The sequence below is a fragment of the Patiria miniata genome, unplaced genomic scaffold (assembly GCF_015706575.1).
Source record: "Patiria miniata isolate m_02_andy unplaced genomic scaffold, ASM1570657v1 HiC_scaffold_18, whole genome shotgun sequence".
In the NCBI taxonomy this organism is placed as follows: Eukaryota; Metazoa; Echinodermata; class Asteroidea; order Valvatida; family Asterinidae; genus Patiria; species Patiria miniata.
Window position 1 is genome coordinate 17227009 of NW_024037056.1, and position 19489 is coordinate 17246497.

Sequence of the window (19489 nt, forward strand, 5' to 3'; positions counted from 1 at the left end):
ACAAGTAGCTCAAATGCATTTTATTTATATATTTGGCAAAGAACACGATATTGGTATACTGAAGAAAATATGCTTCATATTTCTATTCAGAGGTCACATGGTTCACCCGTATATTATTCACAAATGTAAGCCTCTTCAGTTGTTGACATAATTTTGTTGAAAAGTTATAATACACAAAGAAAAGTTCACACATTTTGGTGGTTCACTCTGTCAGACTTGTGGTAGAATCACTTGTTTGGAAAGAATTAAGTATCCAGACGCCACTTCTTTGGTTGTGTACAAAGCCTATGGAGAGTCAAGAACATTTTCAAAGTATTGCCTAACAAAAATGGAAATGTTTCTCGGTCCCAGATTCATGTCTTTTCAATATTTTCTTCCAAAGACTGACCTTCATTGAGATGATATATGATGAAAAAAGTGGTGTCATGATGCAACATTCTGTCCACTTGTATTTCCAATTCGGTTCAAGTTGTATTTTTTCCCCATTTGCTGTGAGTTTTCCATGATTATACTGCAAACTGAAAAAAATTGATATTTCATTCCCAAACCACTGTTTCTCACAAAACTCTTTTCTCAAACTTATTTTAAAATTCCCAATAAAATTGTTCAATCCATACACCATGTGTGCAATAATGATAATGTAGTTGAAATCAGTTTGTTGTTTAATTATCCACAATGACGTTTCGTTAACCAATGTAATGTATGAAACTGATTTTATACACGATCAATATTTTAATGTAACACAGTGATTATAATAAGCTGCCAATCTGTCAAATATTCCTTAATGGATGTAGTACATTAAGTATGGAGAATATTCTTACATGTGGACATGGTTCTCAAATTTTGTTTGATTATTTTTGGGGTACTAATCTTCATTCAGTGAGGTTTTTTGGTCTTTTCCGGATTTATTGTCAGGATTCGTCCTGATTTTAGATTTTTTTTGTCAGGATTTTTTTTCCAGATTTTAGGATTTCATAAAGAATCCCCTTTGAAATATGGAAATCCTGAAGTTTTACCATAAAGATGTTTGTTATCAATACAGTTTTTATAAAACAATGACATTGGTATTCTAGGGGTGCCTTAAGGCAAATTTATGTAGTGGTGGGATTACAATCGCGATTTTAAAAAAAATTTCAGTTTGAATTCTGCTCTTCGGTTTGGATTTTCCAACCCCATTTTGAAAACTAACCTTAAAAAATGAAGCCTTCCATTTTTTGTGACACAAGCTAAAGGAAATATCTGGAACATCCCCCAATTTGCTGCGTGGTCTCTGATTGTGACCACAGTCACTCGCTAGCGATCTTCTTGGTTATTGAATAGCCTCATTCGACTGATCAGAGACTTCCTATCCAGTTTGAGTGTTTTTGGAAAGACAAGTGGTCAATAAATCTCGCAAACAATACCAAGCCTCTGTGGAGGACATTTGATGCAGCACCACACTTTTTGTCGGCATGACTGTAAGCTGAAGGGGAACTTCCGGTGAAATCGGATAAGCGTTATCCAGTTTGAAAAAAAAATTGGATAACCGGATTTTGAAATCTCCGAATTCTCCCACCATTATTTTTTTTATTTCTCCCAATCTTGCCCCAGTTCATTACATTTGAGCTTCTTTTCATGAACAACGGTGTATTTAGTTTCCCAGGAGGTTCTCACTTGATTTTGTTTTCTTTTGACCTTGTCAGTGAAGTAAAGGGGTACGGTAAGCTTAGACTGGTTCTATTCTCCATAGTCATTAAAAATGTATTAATATTTGGGATACCAGATTTCGTAAATTATTTTGAAACATTTTGTTTGCCAAAATATTCGTCATGATTTATTCGTCACTTTGTCATAAATTTTAATAATTTAACAATGGTGGTTCACTCAACACAATAAAATTATTGTAACACTTGAATGAGTTTTGTCGTCGGAAAAAAGTGTATACGTTGTATTGCTATATTTTAGGCTCAAGTACGGAACCGGCCCGGTTGTACTTTCTTTTTTCCTGGGGGGGGGGGGGGGGTAACCCCCCTCTTAATAATTCCTGACCAAAAAAACCGGCTTTTCAGAAGCTAACCAACTTTAAAAACAAATCTCTATCTCGGATCTCATGATATTTCTTTATCTCTTAGAAAAGAGTCTCGAATTTTTTTTTTGTATACACCAGAATACCCATCGGTTTCACATTATAATTCCATTCGATTCCCAAATTCCCCTATCAATATTGGATCGAGTTCTGCTGACCCACTTTTTTCTAAATCTCCAAAATTAATCCCGTCTACTTCGTGATTTCCCCACAGGTTTTGAAATCGTTTTTTTTTTCGTCCGGCCAAAATCTACATCATTATGATCCGCCGTCCGTAGAGATAAGACGGCTAGGATGGTTTAGGCTGAGTACTATCACAAGATCGCAAATCGGTATTATCGCTATCGCGTAGGCATCATCTGTTACTGCATTTCGAGGTTAAGAAGGGAAAAGCTGGATTGAACGCCTTAATTCGGATAATTCGTCATTCTTGCAAGATTTTGGTGACGATGGACCGCGCTTTTGTGCACACCTGATTCAGCAAGTACCCGGTGCAGACTAGAAAATATATTCTCATAGACAACTTTAGTATGATAAATGCCCCACTTCAAAAAAAAATGGGAGGGAGGGGGGGGGGGGTGATACAACTCTCACAGGTGTTCAACATCATCAAATTCAAGTTTGACTCGCCCTCTTCACCTTTTGTTCATTGTTTTTGTGGGTTAACCCATGGCTTTTGTTTGATATTTCCCTCCAAAGATGACCACCAATAAAAGTAGTCCTGAAGCCCATCGCCATTGAGAAAAAAAAAATAATGACCCCTCCACTCCATCATTGCCAAATAGAGCGACTTTGATTTTTAATTTCTCACAAATACACCCCTAAAACGAATGATGCTTCCCAAACTGGAAAAGTTATTAAAAGGCATAGTATTTCTTTGAATTGTCATTGTTCATACCCCCCCCCCCCTGTTAAGTCTCGTTACCGAACTTGTTCGTTCGTGCGTTTCATTTGCCTATGTGTTATCCATACTCTTTAATCTGGCCAAAGTCGTTTCTTGCGGCTTTTCAGTTTCAATGACAGGTTTTCCTCTGTATCCCCTTGATATTCCCTCCCACATACGCAGCTATACCCCTTTGTTCCCTGCTGTCTTCTTAAACTTCGCCCCTTCTTCCATCCATGAGCAATTGCGTAACATAGGGGTCACTCAAATAATGTCCTCTGTTTCTGTGTATTGTGCTGCCAAGATGTTAACGATAATATTTAACAAAGGTACCGAATTTCTTGAAGAATTCTGGGATGCACAATTTTATTGCGCCATTGACAGTCCATGAACATCGTCGTTCTTCAAAAATGTATCATCTTTTTTTGTTAACCTTGTTTTGCCTCTTCCGTAATAATGGTGAACTTTTGGAATCCTTTAAAATTTGCTAATATAGGCCTTTATATATGTTTAGAAAACTGTTTCAGACACATGAGGCAAGAAAATTAACCACACACTTTGTTCTTGAGTTTTCATATTGTTTTTGTTTTATTTCAAAATATCAAAAAAATATCAAAAATATCAAGAAATATCAAAATATCAAATGTTTATTAGATGTGTAACAAATTTTACATGATCATCTGAATTTTTTTGGCACAAAAAATTATTTCAGTGATCTATGAGTAACCAGAATATCTAATTTGAAAGTGTATTTGAAGGGATATTTATTGGGAATTTAAATTTCTTTGGCATCAAACCACGTTACAAATATTTCATCTTCGTTTCAATACAAAAATATAATGTGCAGCCATAGTGAAGGTGCAGAAACTGTCCAGCATAAATTAACAAAAAAAGTTCCATGATTAATGTCAATTATAAATTTCATATTGAAATTCATGAATGTTTTGACGATCAATAAAATACCATTAAAATGCAGTATAAAAATATTATCTATTCTTGCATTTAAAAATATTGAAGCAAAGTTGGTAATTTTTTCCATTTGGTATTGACAAGTAGAAAAAAAAGTTGATATAAATTTCGGTTTGATTTTGAAGAAAAAAATCCCCAAGTTTTCGCATATAATATTGTACATTGACTCCAGTTTTGAAATCTGCAGGGCACTTCACACTTCAAATTGCTCTCATCAACATTTGAAATGTATTCATGGAGAAAGGCATTTAACATTTGGCAAGTTTAGTGGTTCAGCTCAGTGTCCTTGGGAAACTAAGTGTGCACTGATCTGACTTTTGCCTGCCACTTTCCTAACTGAATCAGTGGAGGGCGCTGCTAACTGGCAGTTTTGCTTCATGCTGTGTGGATGCTATGTTGAGTGCTCTTCGGAGAGGAGGGGCGTTTCAGCATACTGCAGACCTTGTCGATGCTGGGACGCTGGCGAGCAGTCTTGCGGGAGCATTTCTTGCCGATGTGATCAAGGGAGGCAATCTTGGCTCGCTTTCCGACGGCACGGAGGATTCTTCCAAAGGCGTAGACGTCGGCAGCCAGTGTGAATGGGGTCTCATCACGAAGCACCTCGGGTGCTACAAAGGGCTTAGCAGCTGATTCTGCAGTGGCTCTGATCTCAGGGGTGGAGTGGATCGTAGGAGGGAGTCTTGCAAAGGTGCAGTCGCCAAGATCGCAGATCTTGGCTCTCCATCCTTTCCAGTTGCCATCAGTGGTATACAGGAGGATGTTCTCAGGCTTGAGGTTGACGTGAAGGTACTCCAACTTATGGAAGTAGTTCATCCCATCAGCTATGTCCTGAGCAATCTGAAACCAGTCACTGTGAGGAATATCAGAGGCAGCGACTTTCTGATTTCTCAGAACATCCTCCAAGGTGATACTCTCAGGGATGAAGTCGTTGCCGACAAACTCTTCCAGGATGCAGCGGAATGGAGACTGTTCAAGAACGCCGATCAGCTGAGGGAAGGACGGATGACCGTCCACGATGTGGAGGGCATCAACTTCCTTCTGGAATCTCGCCTCTGGATCATGTCCTTGGATGATCTTAACAGCAACGAGTTTGTTGCTCTCAGACGGGATGCGCACAAGACGCACGGTTCCGGTCTCGCCAGATCCAAGCTCCACCCACTGTCCCAGGATATCCAGCTCTGGCTCGATGTCCCTGCACTGGTAAAGACGGCTCCCAAGATAGGAAGGATACCCGTTGTACATGTAGAAGCCGGATTTCTTGGGCTTGTCTTGAGATGGAGACTTCTTGGGTCTCAGAGAAGCTCTTGCCCTGGGATCAGGGGGTGACTTCTGAGGAGGAGTTGGAGTAGAGGAGGCTGGCTTAGATGGGGAGGTGCCAGTATTTAAGGACTTGTTGGAGGCAGAGGAGCATTGGGAAGAGGAGGAAAACCTTTCCTCGCCAACTCTTGCTGCCATGGCAACATCCTCCACCATCTTTTTCTCTAATCTGTTTAATCAGAAATTATTCAGCAAAATAGTTTCATGATCTATTCTATGATAGAGAAACAAGAATTCGTCTCAAGTTAGGAAAGGGAAATAAGTGTAAAGAGTTATCTTGTATTTTTCTGGAACTCACCTTTTTGTCGTCATTTTGAAGCTGGATATGCTTTTATCTCAGGAAAGAAACTATTTTATTCTTCTGATATGGTGGAAACGCGCATTGAGTGCTGCCGCGTCTGCGTTCGAATGTCGAAGTACGCGCGCATTTGCATAATTTGTCTGAAAGCGCAAAGGTTTACGAGACAAACAAAGACAAAAAACAAGCACTCTTTCAAAGTAGTGCATGTAGAGTTATTAATGTTCCCCATGTAAATGTTATTTCGCCATATTTTAAAAAAAAAATTCAATTGCTATTTTCCCAACAATACGAAAGTTAGTTACTTTTGAATGAGACATCGAACAATCAAAATCCACCGACGTTTTGTTATCGAGTTATGCCCACGGGATATAATGTCCTCTTAATTAGGCTGAGCTAGAGTTTACTGAGGTTTTTAAGTGACTTGGAGTTTCAAAATTGTAGGGAAAGTTTCCCCCTCACACCCCCTCCCAGTGGCGTATCCAGCGGAGGCAACTCCCCCCCCCCCCAACCCATCCCACCCATACCTCCTCCCCAGCGACAGTTTGACGGCGTCATTGAAAAAAAGAAATCAGTTTAAAGTTCAAAATTGATACACTGAGCAATTTTGCCCACCGTGGCACAGAAAAATCTGGATATGCTACTGAGCAGGATGTACGGCAGGAATTATTTTTAGCTGTTCATTAAAACCCACCGAGTGCCCCCTGTGCCCCCCTCCCCAGCGGCACCCCCCCCCCCCTCCTCAGCATCATACGTTGCTGCTATTCTATTGGCGGCGAGAGAAAGTTAATTGGAACGTCAGATGACCTCTTCAATCCATTCAGTAATTGGTAAGTTCTGTTTTTCCTTCCTATATGAACCTCTTTCTGCCTTTAGTTGTTTTCTCTGCCAGTTGAGGCTTATCCTTGTCATCATCAAACACTTTTTTTTTCATTTTCAAGAAGGTTCTTACAACAGTACTGTCGGCAAAAAGAAGTCACGTTCCCTTGAAATAATTTGGTTGCCTTCAATATGCCGATAAAAATGCCTCGTGTGATTTGGCTTTACAAACGCACCAGCCTGCCTTCCAAGAATAAAATTCCTCAACTTGCCGGGAAGATGCTCTGGCATCCAGAAGAAAGCATCTCAGGAAAAATTAAACATGGGAGCACCGTGTGCAGCTACCTCTAGAACTACGAAAGGAGGCGAGTCTCAGACGCAGACCCTGCCTCGTTCGAAGCTGCCCTTTCCCCCAAACCAAGATTTGATCCTTAGGGAGCCTTATGTTATATTCAGTTCTTCATTTCTTCAAACTCATATAAAGTCACCTAGAAAGAGATAAGCCAAGATATACTGCAGGATCCGTCCACCATCTCCCGTGAATTTTCATCCTTTTTTTTTTTTTATAGTTTTGTGGATAGCGCCCTCTTGCATGACACTAATAAGAAAATGTATTTAGTCAGATTCCCGGTATCCTGTAAATGTACCTTTACACATAACGCATACCGAATTTGGATACTAGACTTCGGGTCAACGAGCAAAAATGTACTGTTTTGGACGACCCTCGGCAGACAGAAGGCGAAATATGGCTGCATTTTTAAGGTTTTTGGAGTTCTCTAACTGCATTACACGCTTTTCTGACCGAGATTGCGAGGCCTGAAGTGGTCAGGGAGACCGTACCGTTACAATGGTTCGTTCAGAATACGAAAAATACTCAAATAATAACGAGAACGCATAGCCATTGAAAAAAATCAATTTGTTTTGATTGTCATTTCGCCCCAGAGTTAATTGCCTTGCCCATCTGCAAAATTGCACACTGTTAAATGTTATTGTATATTCGACCCATCGTATTTTCCGACATTGTTTTGAATCGTGTATTTAGGCTTATTTAGGTTATTTGTGTGATGTTTTTTTTTTTGGGGGGGGGGGAGTGGGAGTGGGTGGGGTGACATGGGGTGGGGGGGGGGGGTTCATGAATTTTGAAGGGAGGGGGTGGTCATTTAACTTTAAGTGGGGGTTGCGAAGTTTAGGGCAGAGAACCAACTGGATCATGAATGCACAACCATTGACTTCCAAGTTCCATGAAATTAGCAACAACAAAACAGCAGGGGCCTAAAAGTAACTAATTCCTTCATTTTAAAATTTATACAATTTAAGTGAATTGCAAGTAATTATGTAAGTTTTATGATAAGGTTGCTGTCACTTCAAACATTTTTTCCCACGCTACTGCTCTAAAAATCAGGCTAACCAAGAGCACTTTATCCGACGCGAGAGCTTTCAAGACGACGCAGAGGTGGAGGAACAAGAGGAGGATCCTCCGGATGAAGGGCAGAACCTGGAGGAGCAGTTGAGCAGCTTCCGTAGACGCTGGCGGGAAGAGTTGCAGGCCGGCACTGGGGGCTCAGCGGGCAAGAAGGATAAGTCCCCAGCTGGCGATCAGGGGCGGGAATCGCCCCGCCCATCGGCTGTTACCCCTACTCCAAGCCGTCCACCTGTAGGTGAGTTAAATAAGAATAAAGGAGAAAAAATGAAAAGCTTTTGCTATTTTTCTAGAAAGTTCACTTTTGAATGAGACATCCAACAAAAAAATCCACCGACGCTTAGTTGTTGAATTTTTTCATGCAAAAAATTGAATTAAAAAAAAATATTATTGGCTGCCAGACAATAAGTCGGCCCTGTTTTTTAACAGCGCTCGTCAAATGATGCCCAGCCCCCCTCCCCCCCCCCAATATTGTTGTAGTTTTTGCACGGCCATGGTGTGCTTTGAAATCCTCTGACAATACCCACAGTTAGGCTTGCAGCAAATTTCATGAAACTTTGCGCAATGTCATAACTCCACTTGTGTCACATTTTTATTACTTGAGTTGTGCATCATTCCAGTTTTGAAGCATTTTGGTCAAAAACACATTTTAAGAAAGTTCCGCAGACATTTGGGAGTGAGGGGTTGGAGGAGAGTCCACGATAACAAAACCCAAAATCTGAATTAAACAAATTTCGTTTTTTCAATTTCAGCTGTAGTGGACAAAGACGTCCATCCCCAGCGGTCATCGACCGAAGCTCAGCCCGCTGTCAGCCCATTTTTTGTGGTCGATGACCCCAAACCAGCATCCAGTGACGCACAGGGTAAGCAGTCTGGTGCCGTCGGCGTGGGAACCAACAGACAACAACAGCAGCAGCTACAGCAGCACCAACAACAACAGCAACAAGCACCTGCCGCAAAAGAGAAAGCCACAGGGTACAAAGAAGACAGCAACGCCAACAGGCAGCCTGACAAAGAAGAAACCATTGAGATGAAGGTGAAGGACTCATCATGTTGCCATCCTTAACACATTAGCACCTCTACTACATTGTGTTACATTGTATTACATTGTGTTACATTGTGTTACATAGTGTTACATTGTGTTACATTGTATTACATTGTGTTACATTGTGTTACATAGTGTTACATTGTGTTACATAGTGTTACATTGTGTTGCATTGTGTTACATTGTGTTACATTGCGTTACATTATATTACATTGTGTTACATTGTATTACATTGTGCTACATTGTGTTACATTGTGTTACATTGTGTTACATTGTGTTACATTGTGTTACATTGTGTTTATTCACTAAAGAATCAAACTAAAACCATAAGAGTACCAAGCGGTTTCAGGCGCGACAGTGACTAAAGGGTTATGCCCATTTTGCACGTGGGCAGCAAAACATGCGCCTTTCCAATGCCAAATGCGTGTTCCAGCGGCCCCACGTCATGCGCACGTGCACACACTCTTGTTTTACTATACTCTCGAGGACAATGCTTTGTGTTTTCCTTTGTCCTTTTAACCAAATTCCAATCTTTTTCATGCTAAAATAAAAAAAAAATCATAAAGAATTTATTTGATCTGTAATTTTTTTCCATACCAATAATACACCCATTGTTTGTACAGGGGAAACCTCTCTAGTTACGTCTGTATTCTGAAGCAGAAAAGTTGTCCATTCTCTGAATCTCTTTCTTTGATTTCAGGCCAAGGAGCTTTTCATCCAAGGTGTCAATGCTGAGAGACACGGGAATCTCACAGAAGGTACAGATCATGTAAAGAGTGTTTGATCTTTGCGAAATCATTAACCCTTCCTCTCTGGCTGGCAATTTCAACAAGGCCAGGCCAGCAGTCAAAATCAATCAAGTGACTGTTTTGAACAGTTGAATGCTCCCTGCCTTCCTAAAGCAGGATTGAATTGCTGTGATTGTTACAAGACCTGATATAGCCATGCTTTGACTGTAGGAGATTGATAAGCCAGCTGTGCCTACCAGTCACCTGTCTGTTGATGTAATTTGACTGTCATGGTGCCTACAAGAAACATGATCTGACTGTTGGTGACTAGCCTGTGTTAAAGGCACGGCAGGCGAATTGGATTGAATTTTTGACTGTTTGTGATTGATCAAACACAAGGAGGGTAGAGGAGTAGCCATTATCACTAACCCCCTGTTCCCACTTGTTTGCATGCATCCTTGATCCTCCAAATTTCTCCAAATCCTTTTGTAATTGGTTATTCACGTTGAAATGTTCTCGTCTGTCTCCAGCGATCTGCAAGTACCGTCATGCCATTCAGCTAGTTCCGGATGTAGAGTCCAGGATCACTGACTACACCATCAGCCAGCCTATGAAGGACGACGACGCAGACAATGACATACAGGAAGGGTGGGTAGCACCACAGATTCTCGGTATCAAAATGTTCATAGTTTTTGTGAACTGGAGTGTATTTTTTGGCAAACCACTAATTTATCACAGCTTAGCTCGACTGAATTTAAATGTATGTAGGAATATTTGCAACTACCCGAAAACGTACGTAGCGATTTTAACGAGAAAATCCTTGCTCAAAGTGAAGATAGGAGTAGTTCCAAATACCCTGTGAAATAATTCCGTTTAAATTGATATCGTTCAAAAGAAAACCGTTATTGAATATGGTTAAGAAAAATTTCCCGTGGGTAGAAATTGTAACATAAAATGTTCTCTTCTTCATCCCTGTTTTGTAGCTATGACGACGACGGACAGTCGAGTGATGCGGATCCTGATGGAATGGAGGAGCTGGAATCGGAGCTGTGTGCTCTCACCACCAATGACATCAAGTCACACTGCGAACCAGGGTTTCAGCAGACGGTAAGAGCCCCCAAGAGCTTCATAGAGCTTTATAGTTACAGCAGAGTTGACTTATATTCCATGCCAGCAATGAAACCAGCCCTTAGTATTCTGGTCCAGAGTATTTAAGTAGACCAGTTAAACTGTAGTTCTACGTTCTACCAAGGACAATTCAAATTCACAGCTTTTGGTGGATATTTCTCACTGCTGGTGTTGTCTTGATTGTCTTGATTGCAGAGTATTCACATCTCAGCCTTGCCCGTGAGGAATATTCAACTATGACTACTCATAGCTTAAGATGATATTTCTCACTGCTAGTGTTGTCTTGATTGTCTTGATTGCAGAGTATTCACATCTCGGCCTTGCCCGTGAGGAATATTCAACTATGACTACTCATAGCTTAAGATGATATTTCTCACTGCTAGTGTTGTCTTGATTGTCTTGATTGCAGAGTATTCACATCTCAGCCTTGCCCGTGAGGAATATTCAACTATGACTACTCATAGCTTTTGATGGATATTTCTCACTGCTGATGTTGTCTTGATTGTCTTGATTGCAGAGTACCCACATCTCGGCCTTGCCCGTGGAGTTACTGCTCTACATCTTCCGCTATGTGGTATCCAGTGACCTGGACCTGCGCTCCTTGGAGCTTCTATCCTCCGTCTGCCGTGGGTTCTACGTCTGCGCCAGGGACCCTTCTCTCTGGCACCGTGCATGCCTTGGGTAAATACACTTGTTTTACATTAATATTGAGTCATGCCGAACAGAAAAGAATTGGAGTAACCTTTACCTTAGGCCAAAAAAAAAAGTCTCCGGTTTCTGGTATGCGCGCGCGTCGCCGTAGCCATGCGCGTCGGCAAAATGAAAAAGTTTTTTTTTCAATGAAAGATGATGTCTCAAAACCGCCAAACTCACTGGTTTGACTGGAATCCTGCTGCTGCACAATTTTAACGTGTTTTTAGATTGGGTTATGATCGAGAATAAGCTTTATGTGGCCTCTCTGGACTCCCATATATTTGCACTAAGTTTAGTCGGGCACCATTTGCAGTCATCAGCCGACATTTGAAGCAAAAAAGTCAGGTAAAAAAAAAAAAGCCGCGTCGCTGCACCACTTTTTGGGCAAGCTCCATACCAGAAACCGGAGACTTTTTTTTGGCCTTACCAACCTTACCTACTTGTTATTATTGACTTGAGATGGACTTCACTACATTAATGGCGTCGGCGTATTTGGTTTTGTCGTTTGCGCAGCGTGTTCGGCCGCTGTTGTCTGACAAAGGAGTATGCTACCTGGCGTCAGATGTTCCTGGAGAGGCCACACCCAAACTACAACGGCGTCTACATCAGCAGGAACGCCTACTTCAGGAAGGGGGAGGCTGACGATGACGGGCTGTACAGACCCTGGCACATGGTGGAGTACTACAGATACGTCAGGCTCTTCCCTGATGGTAAGTGGGCGGGGCAAACGGGGAAGGGGAGGGGCTTGATGGCATGCTAGGAAGGGGAGGGCCTCTACATAAACAGGAACGCCTACTTCAGGAAGGGGAGGCTGATGTTGATGAGCTGTACAGACCCTAGGGAATATGGGAGGGATTTCACGGCATGCCAGGCTCTTTCCTGATGTAAGTGGGAGGGGCAAAGGAAGTAAAAAATGGAGGGTTTAATTGCAGACATCAGATGTTTAGGGGAGGGGCAAAGAGAAAAAGGGGAGGGGTTTCACTATAGATGTTTCAGGCTGTTCTCTGATGTAAGTGGGAGGGGCAAAGGGGAAATGGGAGGGTTTTCATATTGAGTAGCTCCTGTAAGTCGTGCTCTTCCAAGATGTAAGCAGGAAAAGGGGGGGGGAGAGAAAAGGGGAGGGGTTTACATAGTGGAGTGCTACAGGTAAGTTGGGCCATTTTCTAATTGTAAGTGAGGTCTGGGAGGGGCAAAGAGACTGGGGGAGGGGCAAAGTTGAAGGGCGGATGAAAATCACCTTGTATTTGACTTGTAAGTTAATGTTTTTGTTTTATTTTGGCACTGCTTTTGTACATATACTTCCATTATTGTAAATGAATGATCTTTTTTGGTCAATGAGATCTTAGGCCCCCCCAAAAAAGTCTCCGGTTTCTGGTATGCGCGCGCTTTGCCGTAGCCATGCGCGTCGGCAAAATAAAAAAAGGTTTTTTTTTCAATAAAAGATGATGTCTCAAAACCGCCAAACGCACTGGTTTGACTGGAATCCTGCTGCTGCACAATTTTAATGTGTTTTTGGATGGGGTTATGATCGAGAATAAGCTTTATGTGGCCTCTCTGGACTCCCATATATTTGTACTAAGTTTAGTCGGGCACCATTTGCAGTCATCAGCCGACATTTGAGGCAAAAAAAATCAGGTAAAAGAAGAAAAAAAAGCCGCGTCGCCGCACCACTTTTTGGGCAAGCTCCATACCAGAAACCGAAGACTTTTTTTTTGGGCCTTAACTTTATGTTTTTAAGCCCTTCATGGATGTCCTATTTCAGGCACCATGTTGATGTACAGCGCCCCAGAGGAGCCCAAGCTGATAGTGAGCAAGTTGCGGAACCAGACTACATCTCTGCAGAGCGTGGTGGTTGGCAAATACCGGCTTGACGGTGACATGGTTCGTTGTAAAATTCTTGTTTTTCATAAAAATCCGTCCGTCATGTTGCGAATTATATTAAAATGGTCTCCCAGTGTATAAAAAATAGAATAACTAAGGGCAATGCAATCTTAAGAAACTCATCAGTCGTAAGATCCATTTCAGTGACTCTCACAAGTGATGTCATAGGTCACTTGATCTACTTTTCATTGGTACCCAGGTCACCGGTGTACTGCGGAGAGAGAACAACAAAGTGTACGACAACCATCTCCGTCGCTACATACGCTACAAGCGCAACATGAACGCCAAGATGGACACGGAACACATTTTTTACGTAGTGAGTTGAAAGTGCCTACGCAATACACCATTATCATGTTGCGGCCATCTTGATTTTTTTCCCATTCAAATCAACGTAACCAAAGCGAGGCTGGATGGAAAAATAGTCTGGTGCCTTTTCGCACAAAAAATATTATCATTCAGTGTTGTTATTGGATACAGGGAACATGACCGAAATGGCGGCATATGATAAAGGTCTATAGATGGCCAGCCTAATGCACTCTTTGTACCTATCACACTGACTGACCCACTGACACGCATTCATTTTTGAGCCGGGCAGTGCTATCCTATAGGATTACCTGTCATGCCAATGTAATGCCAGTTCAGATGCACACCCCTACTAGGCTTAGTGTGCAAGATGCATGCCAACATTTGAACTGCTCTTTCAAAATATTTTTGTTGCAGGAGTTCATCCTGCACGCGTGCGGCCACCGGCCAAACTTCAAGCTTGATTGGCGTTCGTACAGCTGTCATACACACCATAGGTAAGTCTGCACTGGATTTTTTGCTTTAAGAGAAGGAGGTCGCTTGGTGGAGAGGGGGGAATATTACAGCAGGATTCAGGATTAACCTCTCAATGAAAAAAATGGAAATTGTGCAAAAATTTTAAGAACACTTGCCTCATGCACACCAGTTAAAGTCATGTATAAGATCATTTGCATTTATCCCAAAAATAACCTACTGAATTACAATCAATAAGCTTACTTGGATTAAAGATCGTACTGGTACTAAACACTCCGTGAAATTATTCCATCTGGCTTGCTGTCATTTAGAAGAAATCAAGAAATGTGGGTGATTTCCAATAATCAACTGACTGATTTCAGAAAATATAGACTGCTATGGACGCACTTGTGTTTCGCCTCGGTGATCAAAATATCTGATCAGTATATCGTCATTTTGAGAGAACTCTATCCAGGGCTTGATAGCTTAGTGCTTGCACCACTTGAATAGCATTTCAGGGTCCTTGGTTCGAATCCTAGTTTACTGTCTGTACCCACAGGCCCACTGGAAGGACCACCGTGACCGATTTTGAAGTCGAGAAGAAATTCAAGCCGCTGATATTCTCCCGAGTCAAAAGCTACACCAAGACCTCGGAGAAACCACTGTAAATCCTCGCTGCTGATTGGTCAGTTAAAAGCAACACCCCACACAAGCTTTGAATGATCAATGCTGATTGGTCAATCAAAAGGAAAACCCCTTACAAGCCTGCATCCTCACTGCTGATTGGTCAGTTAAAAGGCAGACCCCCATTAAGCTTTGCATTCCCGCTGCTTATTGGTTAAAAAACAATTGAGACCACAACAAAGCCTTGGATCATCATTGCCGATTGGTCAATTAAAGCAAGACCCACGCCAAGCTTTGCATCCTCACTGCCGATTGGTCAGTTAAAAGCCACACCCCAAATAAACTTTGCAGGATCAATGCTGATTGGTCAATCAAAAGGAAAACCCCTAACAAACTTTGTATCCTCATTGCTGATTGGTCATTAAAAAAACAGACCCCACCAAATTTTGCATCCTGGCTGCCGATTGGTCAATTAATAGGGAGACCCCAATCACGTTTTGAACCCTGACTGCTGATTGGTCAATGCCTTAGCAACAAATTAGTTCAGACCTGCTTGGTTGAGACCATAGCAACCAATTGTGTTAAAAATGTATCATTGTTTTTACTGAGTGATTTGGTATCCTTTTTGTGTTTTTTTTTTAAATCATGCGCATTATCAACAAAAAAAGAGGAAAACATATACATTTAGATATTATAGTGAAGACAAACAGCAATTATTCTTTTAAGTTCACTTTTTAGCAGTATAAAAGAAAAGTCAAGTTACTGAACTTTATGTAACTCATGCATATTCATATCATGACAATTTATACGTGAACAAATGGATAACATATCCAAATTTTTTTTGCCATGGCGTACTAAGCAATGTACAAACAACTCATAATCATGTAAATACTTGACAAATGCATTAAGCAGTCTTGAAATTTCGCTATACATTTACACAGAATTTGCTCAGTTTTGAAGGCAATATAAGCACAAAGGGTTTGTGAAATTGGTCTAAAAGTGCACTGTACTCTTTGAGCACGGTGTCCATTATTTTTCTATTTTTTGGGGGGGGGGGAGTTCAGGAACAGAACCACCGAAGAGAAACAAATCTTCATCGGTTTGAAATCTTTATTTTAACATTTTTATTTTATTTTTAATGCCATATCAAGGACTGGAGTTTCTGAATCTAAAAATGTTGCTTACGAGGTGTTATATCAAGTGATGTATTCGCAAGTTCAAATTCATTGCAGTTTTACATGCTATCTACCTGTGCACATAATCAAGAAAACCTTATACAGGTTTCAGATCGTACTCTGTTTCTGATGTTCTTAATTCCGAGAGAGAAAAAGTTGTGTAGTTTGGGGCAGAAACTTGCCCATCTGACTTCAACGTAGTAAGTTAACGGTTTATTAGCAAATTGTATTTTATTCAGGATGTTTAGTTTGTGCAGCTTTGGGGAAACTAACTTAAAGGGTTAAGCATTGGACTAACGAACAGTTTTCATTATTGGATGGCTGTCTTTATTTAATTTTTAAATTGATTTTGGTTGCAATGACGGGCCGAATTTTATGCACATTGCAAACATCTTGGCTGTGAAGCTGTTTGGTTGGTAACGAAATTTGTGTTTTTGGCTTTTCCGCAAACTGCGGAAAAGCCTTTGTTTTTTAAATTTCTTTTGTGTTTATTTTAGACATAAATGCCATGCTGTAGAAGCATTTTAATCAGAACTACGCACCACATCTGTAATTGACAGTTACGCTTACACCCTGTATAGGATGTGATCTGCAGTTCCTAAACTAAACGGTGTGAACACTATGTCTTGACAGTGTCTTTCTGGCAAAACTGAACTATTCAGCCCACTGCATATGTATAGCAATGTAAATATTTCTAATTGAGAAAATGTTCATTCATTCAGTTCTTTTGCTCCAAGTAACTTTGTTAAAGTCTTCTTTCAACAGTTTAAAAAAATGCTCACTATTGTACATTATCTTTGTGCATATGTACTTCATGCATTACTTGGCAGAATTTTGACAGTTATCAGTTAATTAACTGTAATCTTTACTCCTTGCTAGCGAGGGTAGATTTATGTTCATGTATATGTAGTTACATCATGCAATTGTACATTGATAAAGACAAGAAAAAAGTTTGAAATGCATGTAGATCGATGTGGTAACTGGAATTTCACTGTTAGCATGTTGAATAAATATGATTATTTTTATGAAATATGTTCAATTTCTTTGAGAATCCCATTTTCTGGTGATGTTTTTGCCCACTTTTTTCCCCAACTATTTCTTATAGAGTGTAAAAGGTCAGATCTACAAAAAATTAGACCTACACATATTTGATTTCAGAATTATTATTTCAAAAATCACTAGAAAGACTACGGCACAGTTCACAATTTTAAAGTTTGAAATCCTTTTAAACATGATGAATACAAACAGTGGCATATGCAAGATTTTGCAGGGGGGGGGGGACTCTGTGCTAAAATGTGGCCAAGGTTTCTAACTTGGTCAGCCATTAAAAATAAAGGGGGGGGGGATTGGAATCTGGTACCTGGGGACCTGACCATTGATGTCGGGGGGAATTAATTTTTTATTTATTTTTTATATAAACAGAATCTGGTTCTGCATGTTTTTCTAGGTTGGATGGGATAACCGGAAACGCAGGTAAAAAGGCGACATATCACATATTCACGATGGAAACTCCATCACACAATGTTCAAATGAGGTGCAGTTACTCAATGGGTGAATGTTTCATCGATTGATTTCATTCTAGAAGCCACTTCCTTGTATTTAAGAAGCTGGGCCTGGGTCTTCCAGAAATCAAGGTACACCCACATCAGGCAGCCGTTGGTCTCTGGACCACAGGTCTTGTCGTTCTGAAAAATGTCCTGCATACCCTTGTTTAAGCCCAGCTCTTTGTCGTACGGCTTGGCGTAAGTCATGCGCTTGAGTTTCTCTTCGATCTTCCAGCGGTTCCTCCGGGATCGCAAGCTGCTGCAGTAGATGTCTTGCCGCTGTTTCAGTAACGGGCGGAGTTCCTCAAGATCTTTCAGGATCTTCTCTGTCGATTCTTCTTCCTCTTTCAGGATGGCCTCTTCCAGAAGTTGACGCCGTTTGATGGTCGTAATGCCCAAGTTGCCTTCGTAGACGTCCCGTTTCTTCATCAGGACTTCCATCTCTGCTTGCAGGGATTCCATGTTCTCCTTCAGGTCGTCAACTTGCTGCTTCTCCTTACGGAGTTCGCTCAGCTGGACGCTGATGCGCCGCTGGGCCAGCCAACCTGCACAAGGTGAAATTAGAAAGAACTTGTGAAAAACAACGCCTTTTAAAAATATGCTTTTTGTCATTAACAAACTTGTCACATACTATTGAATATAGTGAGTTTGCACAGATGATTAAATGCAGCTCCCCAGGAATTTACGCGGAAAGATTTCCATATACGAAGTTCACTCAACACCCTGTGTACAAACCCTATGAGATTGGACTGAAAAATTCTAAGTAATTTCTAAGAAAATGCTTGTATTTTCTCACTGCTCAAATTGACTTTGATGACATGAAAGTGCTATCTGGGGGCTTGTTAGTCAATACAGAGGAAAAGTAGTGAACTTCGTATATGGAAATCTTTCCATTTTCGCTGCGATCCTTCCCGAATCCTCCAAAATCCACCACTGTACATGTGATTGTGAAGTCTTAAACCCAATGGCACACTCTTTGTAAGTACTACCAAGTTTCAAGAGGCATCAAGCCCCATGTAAATTAGCAACAGTGGCTGTTACATTGAAGAATAACATACCCACAAACACACTTGATGCTGGCAACAAGACTGGTACAATCAACTGAGTGGCGATGCGGCTCAGCTTCTTTACAAATGGTTCTTCAGTCGGTGGGAAGTTCAGATCATTGGACTCCATGGTTACAGAGCAGAGGAAGTCTTTGTCTCACTAAACCTGGATGACAAGGATTAAAATTCGTCTGGGATGAATTCAAGGTTTGTTTGACATTTTCACTTGTCTTAGGGCCGGGTCTCCATAATTATTAAACATTTTTCAAAAGCGTACAAAACATGAATCTTTTTGGCAGAACCCCCTGCCCCCTACATTAAAAAATGTTGATTTTCAAAGATATCCTGCAACAGATTCTCAGTCCCAGATTCCTTCTAATGAAGAGGAAAAAAGCTAGCAACACTGTTTCCAATGAAAAATACATTAAAAATAACAATAACATGTTATTGCCCCTATGATCAATTGTGTACTACAGTGCACTACTATTTTTGTACTAATCGCAAATTCAACTCGCATGAACAAAAATAAAGCACTCATTGTGGAGACGATAACTCAAGTTAGTCAAGAAAAACACACTGCGGCAATTGAATAGAAATTGCGTCCAATAATTGGTCGTGATATACAACACAAACCTTTTGAAAGTCGAAGAAAACCGTTGAAGAACAAAATTAATGCCAATTTTTTTTTTTTTTACAAAGTTACAGTGTTTTTACTATTAACTGTAAGTCCACTTCCGTACATTTTACCAACATTGATTTCTTCCAAAAGAGGGCGCGCTACACAAATACTGGTACTTTCTGTCAACGCGGAGCCGCCCAAACGAAGTCGGCTTTACGTGAAAAATAAAACACACTTTGTGGAGACGATAACTCAGGAAAAACACATTGCACTGAATTGAAATTTCGTCCAACAATTGTTTGGGATATAGGACACAAAACGTTTGAAAATCGGCGAGAACCCTTCAAGAATAAATTTAATATGATTTAAAGAAAAACAGTGTACTAAGCGCGAATTGAACAAAAATAAAGCACTCTTTATGGAGACGATAACTAAAAAAAAAACACATTACACTGAACTGATTGAAATTTCGTCCAATA

At 40.7% G+C, this 19489-nt stretch overlaps 3 protein-coding genes across 3 annotated transcripts; 1 reads left to right on the top strand and 2 right to left on the bottom strand.

The window, feature by feature from the left end:
* Positions 1–3520: 3520 nt before the first annotated feature.
* LOC119725191 (calcium-dependent protein kinase 20-like) lies at positions 3521–5546 on the bottom strand. Its single transcript, XM_038196551.1, is given in 2 exon segments — positions 3521–5448; positions 5533–5546. Coding segments are annotated over 2 exon segments (1170 nt in total). The 3' UTR covers positions 3521–4292.
* Positions 5547–7034: 1488 nt separating this feature from the next.
* Positions 7035–16833, top strand: LOC119724941 (F-box only protein 9-like). Its single transcript, XM_038196272.1, has 12 exons — positions 7035–7201; positions 7754–8009; positions 8524–8807; positions 9517–9574; positions 10075–10192; positions 10528–10651; positions 11190–11353; positions 11879–12075; positions 13128–13246; positions 13446–13562; positions 13967–14046; positions 14562–16833. Exons 1-12 carry the CDS (start codon positions 7199–7201, stop codon positions 14668–14670), a joined length of 1629 nt encoding a protein of 542 aa, XP_038052200.1. The 5' UTR covers positions 7035–7198; the 3' UTR covers positions 14671–16833.
* Positions 15813–19167, bottom strand: LOC119724943 (coiled-coil domain-containing protein 127-like). Its single transcript, XM_038196275.1, has 3 exons — positions 19025–19167; positions 18404–18557; positions 15813–17890 (listed from the first exon to the last, which is right to left on the bottom strand). Exons 2-3 carry the CDS (start codon positions 18519–18521, stop codon positions 17346–17348), a joined length of 663 nt encoding a protein of 220 aa, XP_038052203.1. The 5' UTR covers positions 18522–18557; positions 19025–19167; the 3' UTR covers positions 15813–17345.
* Positions 19168–19489: the final 322 nt, after the last annotated feature.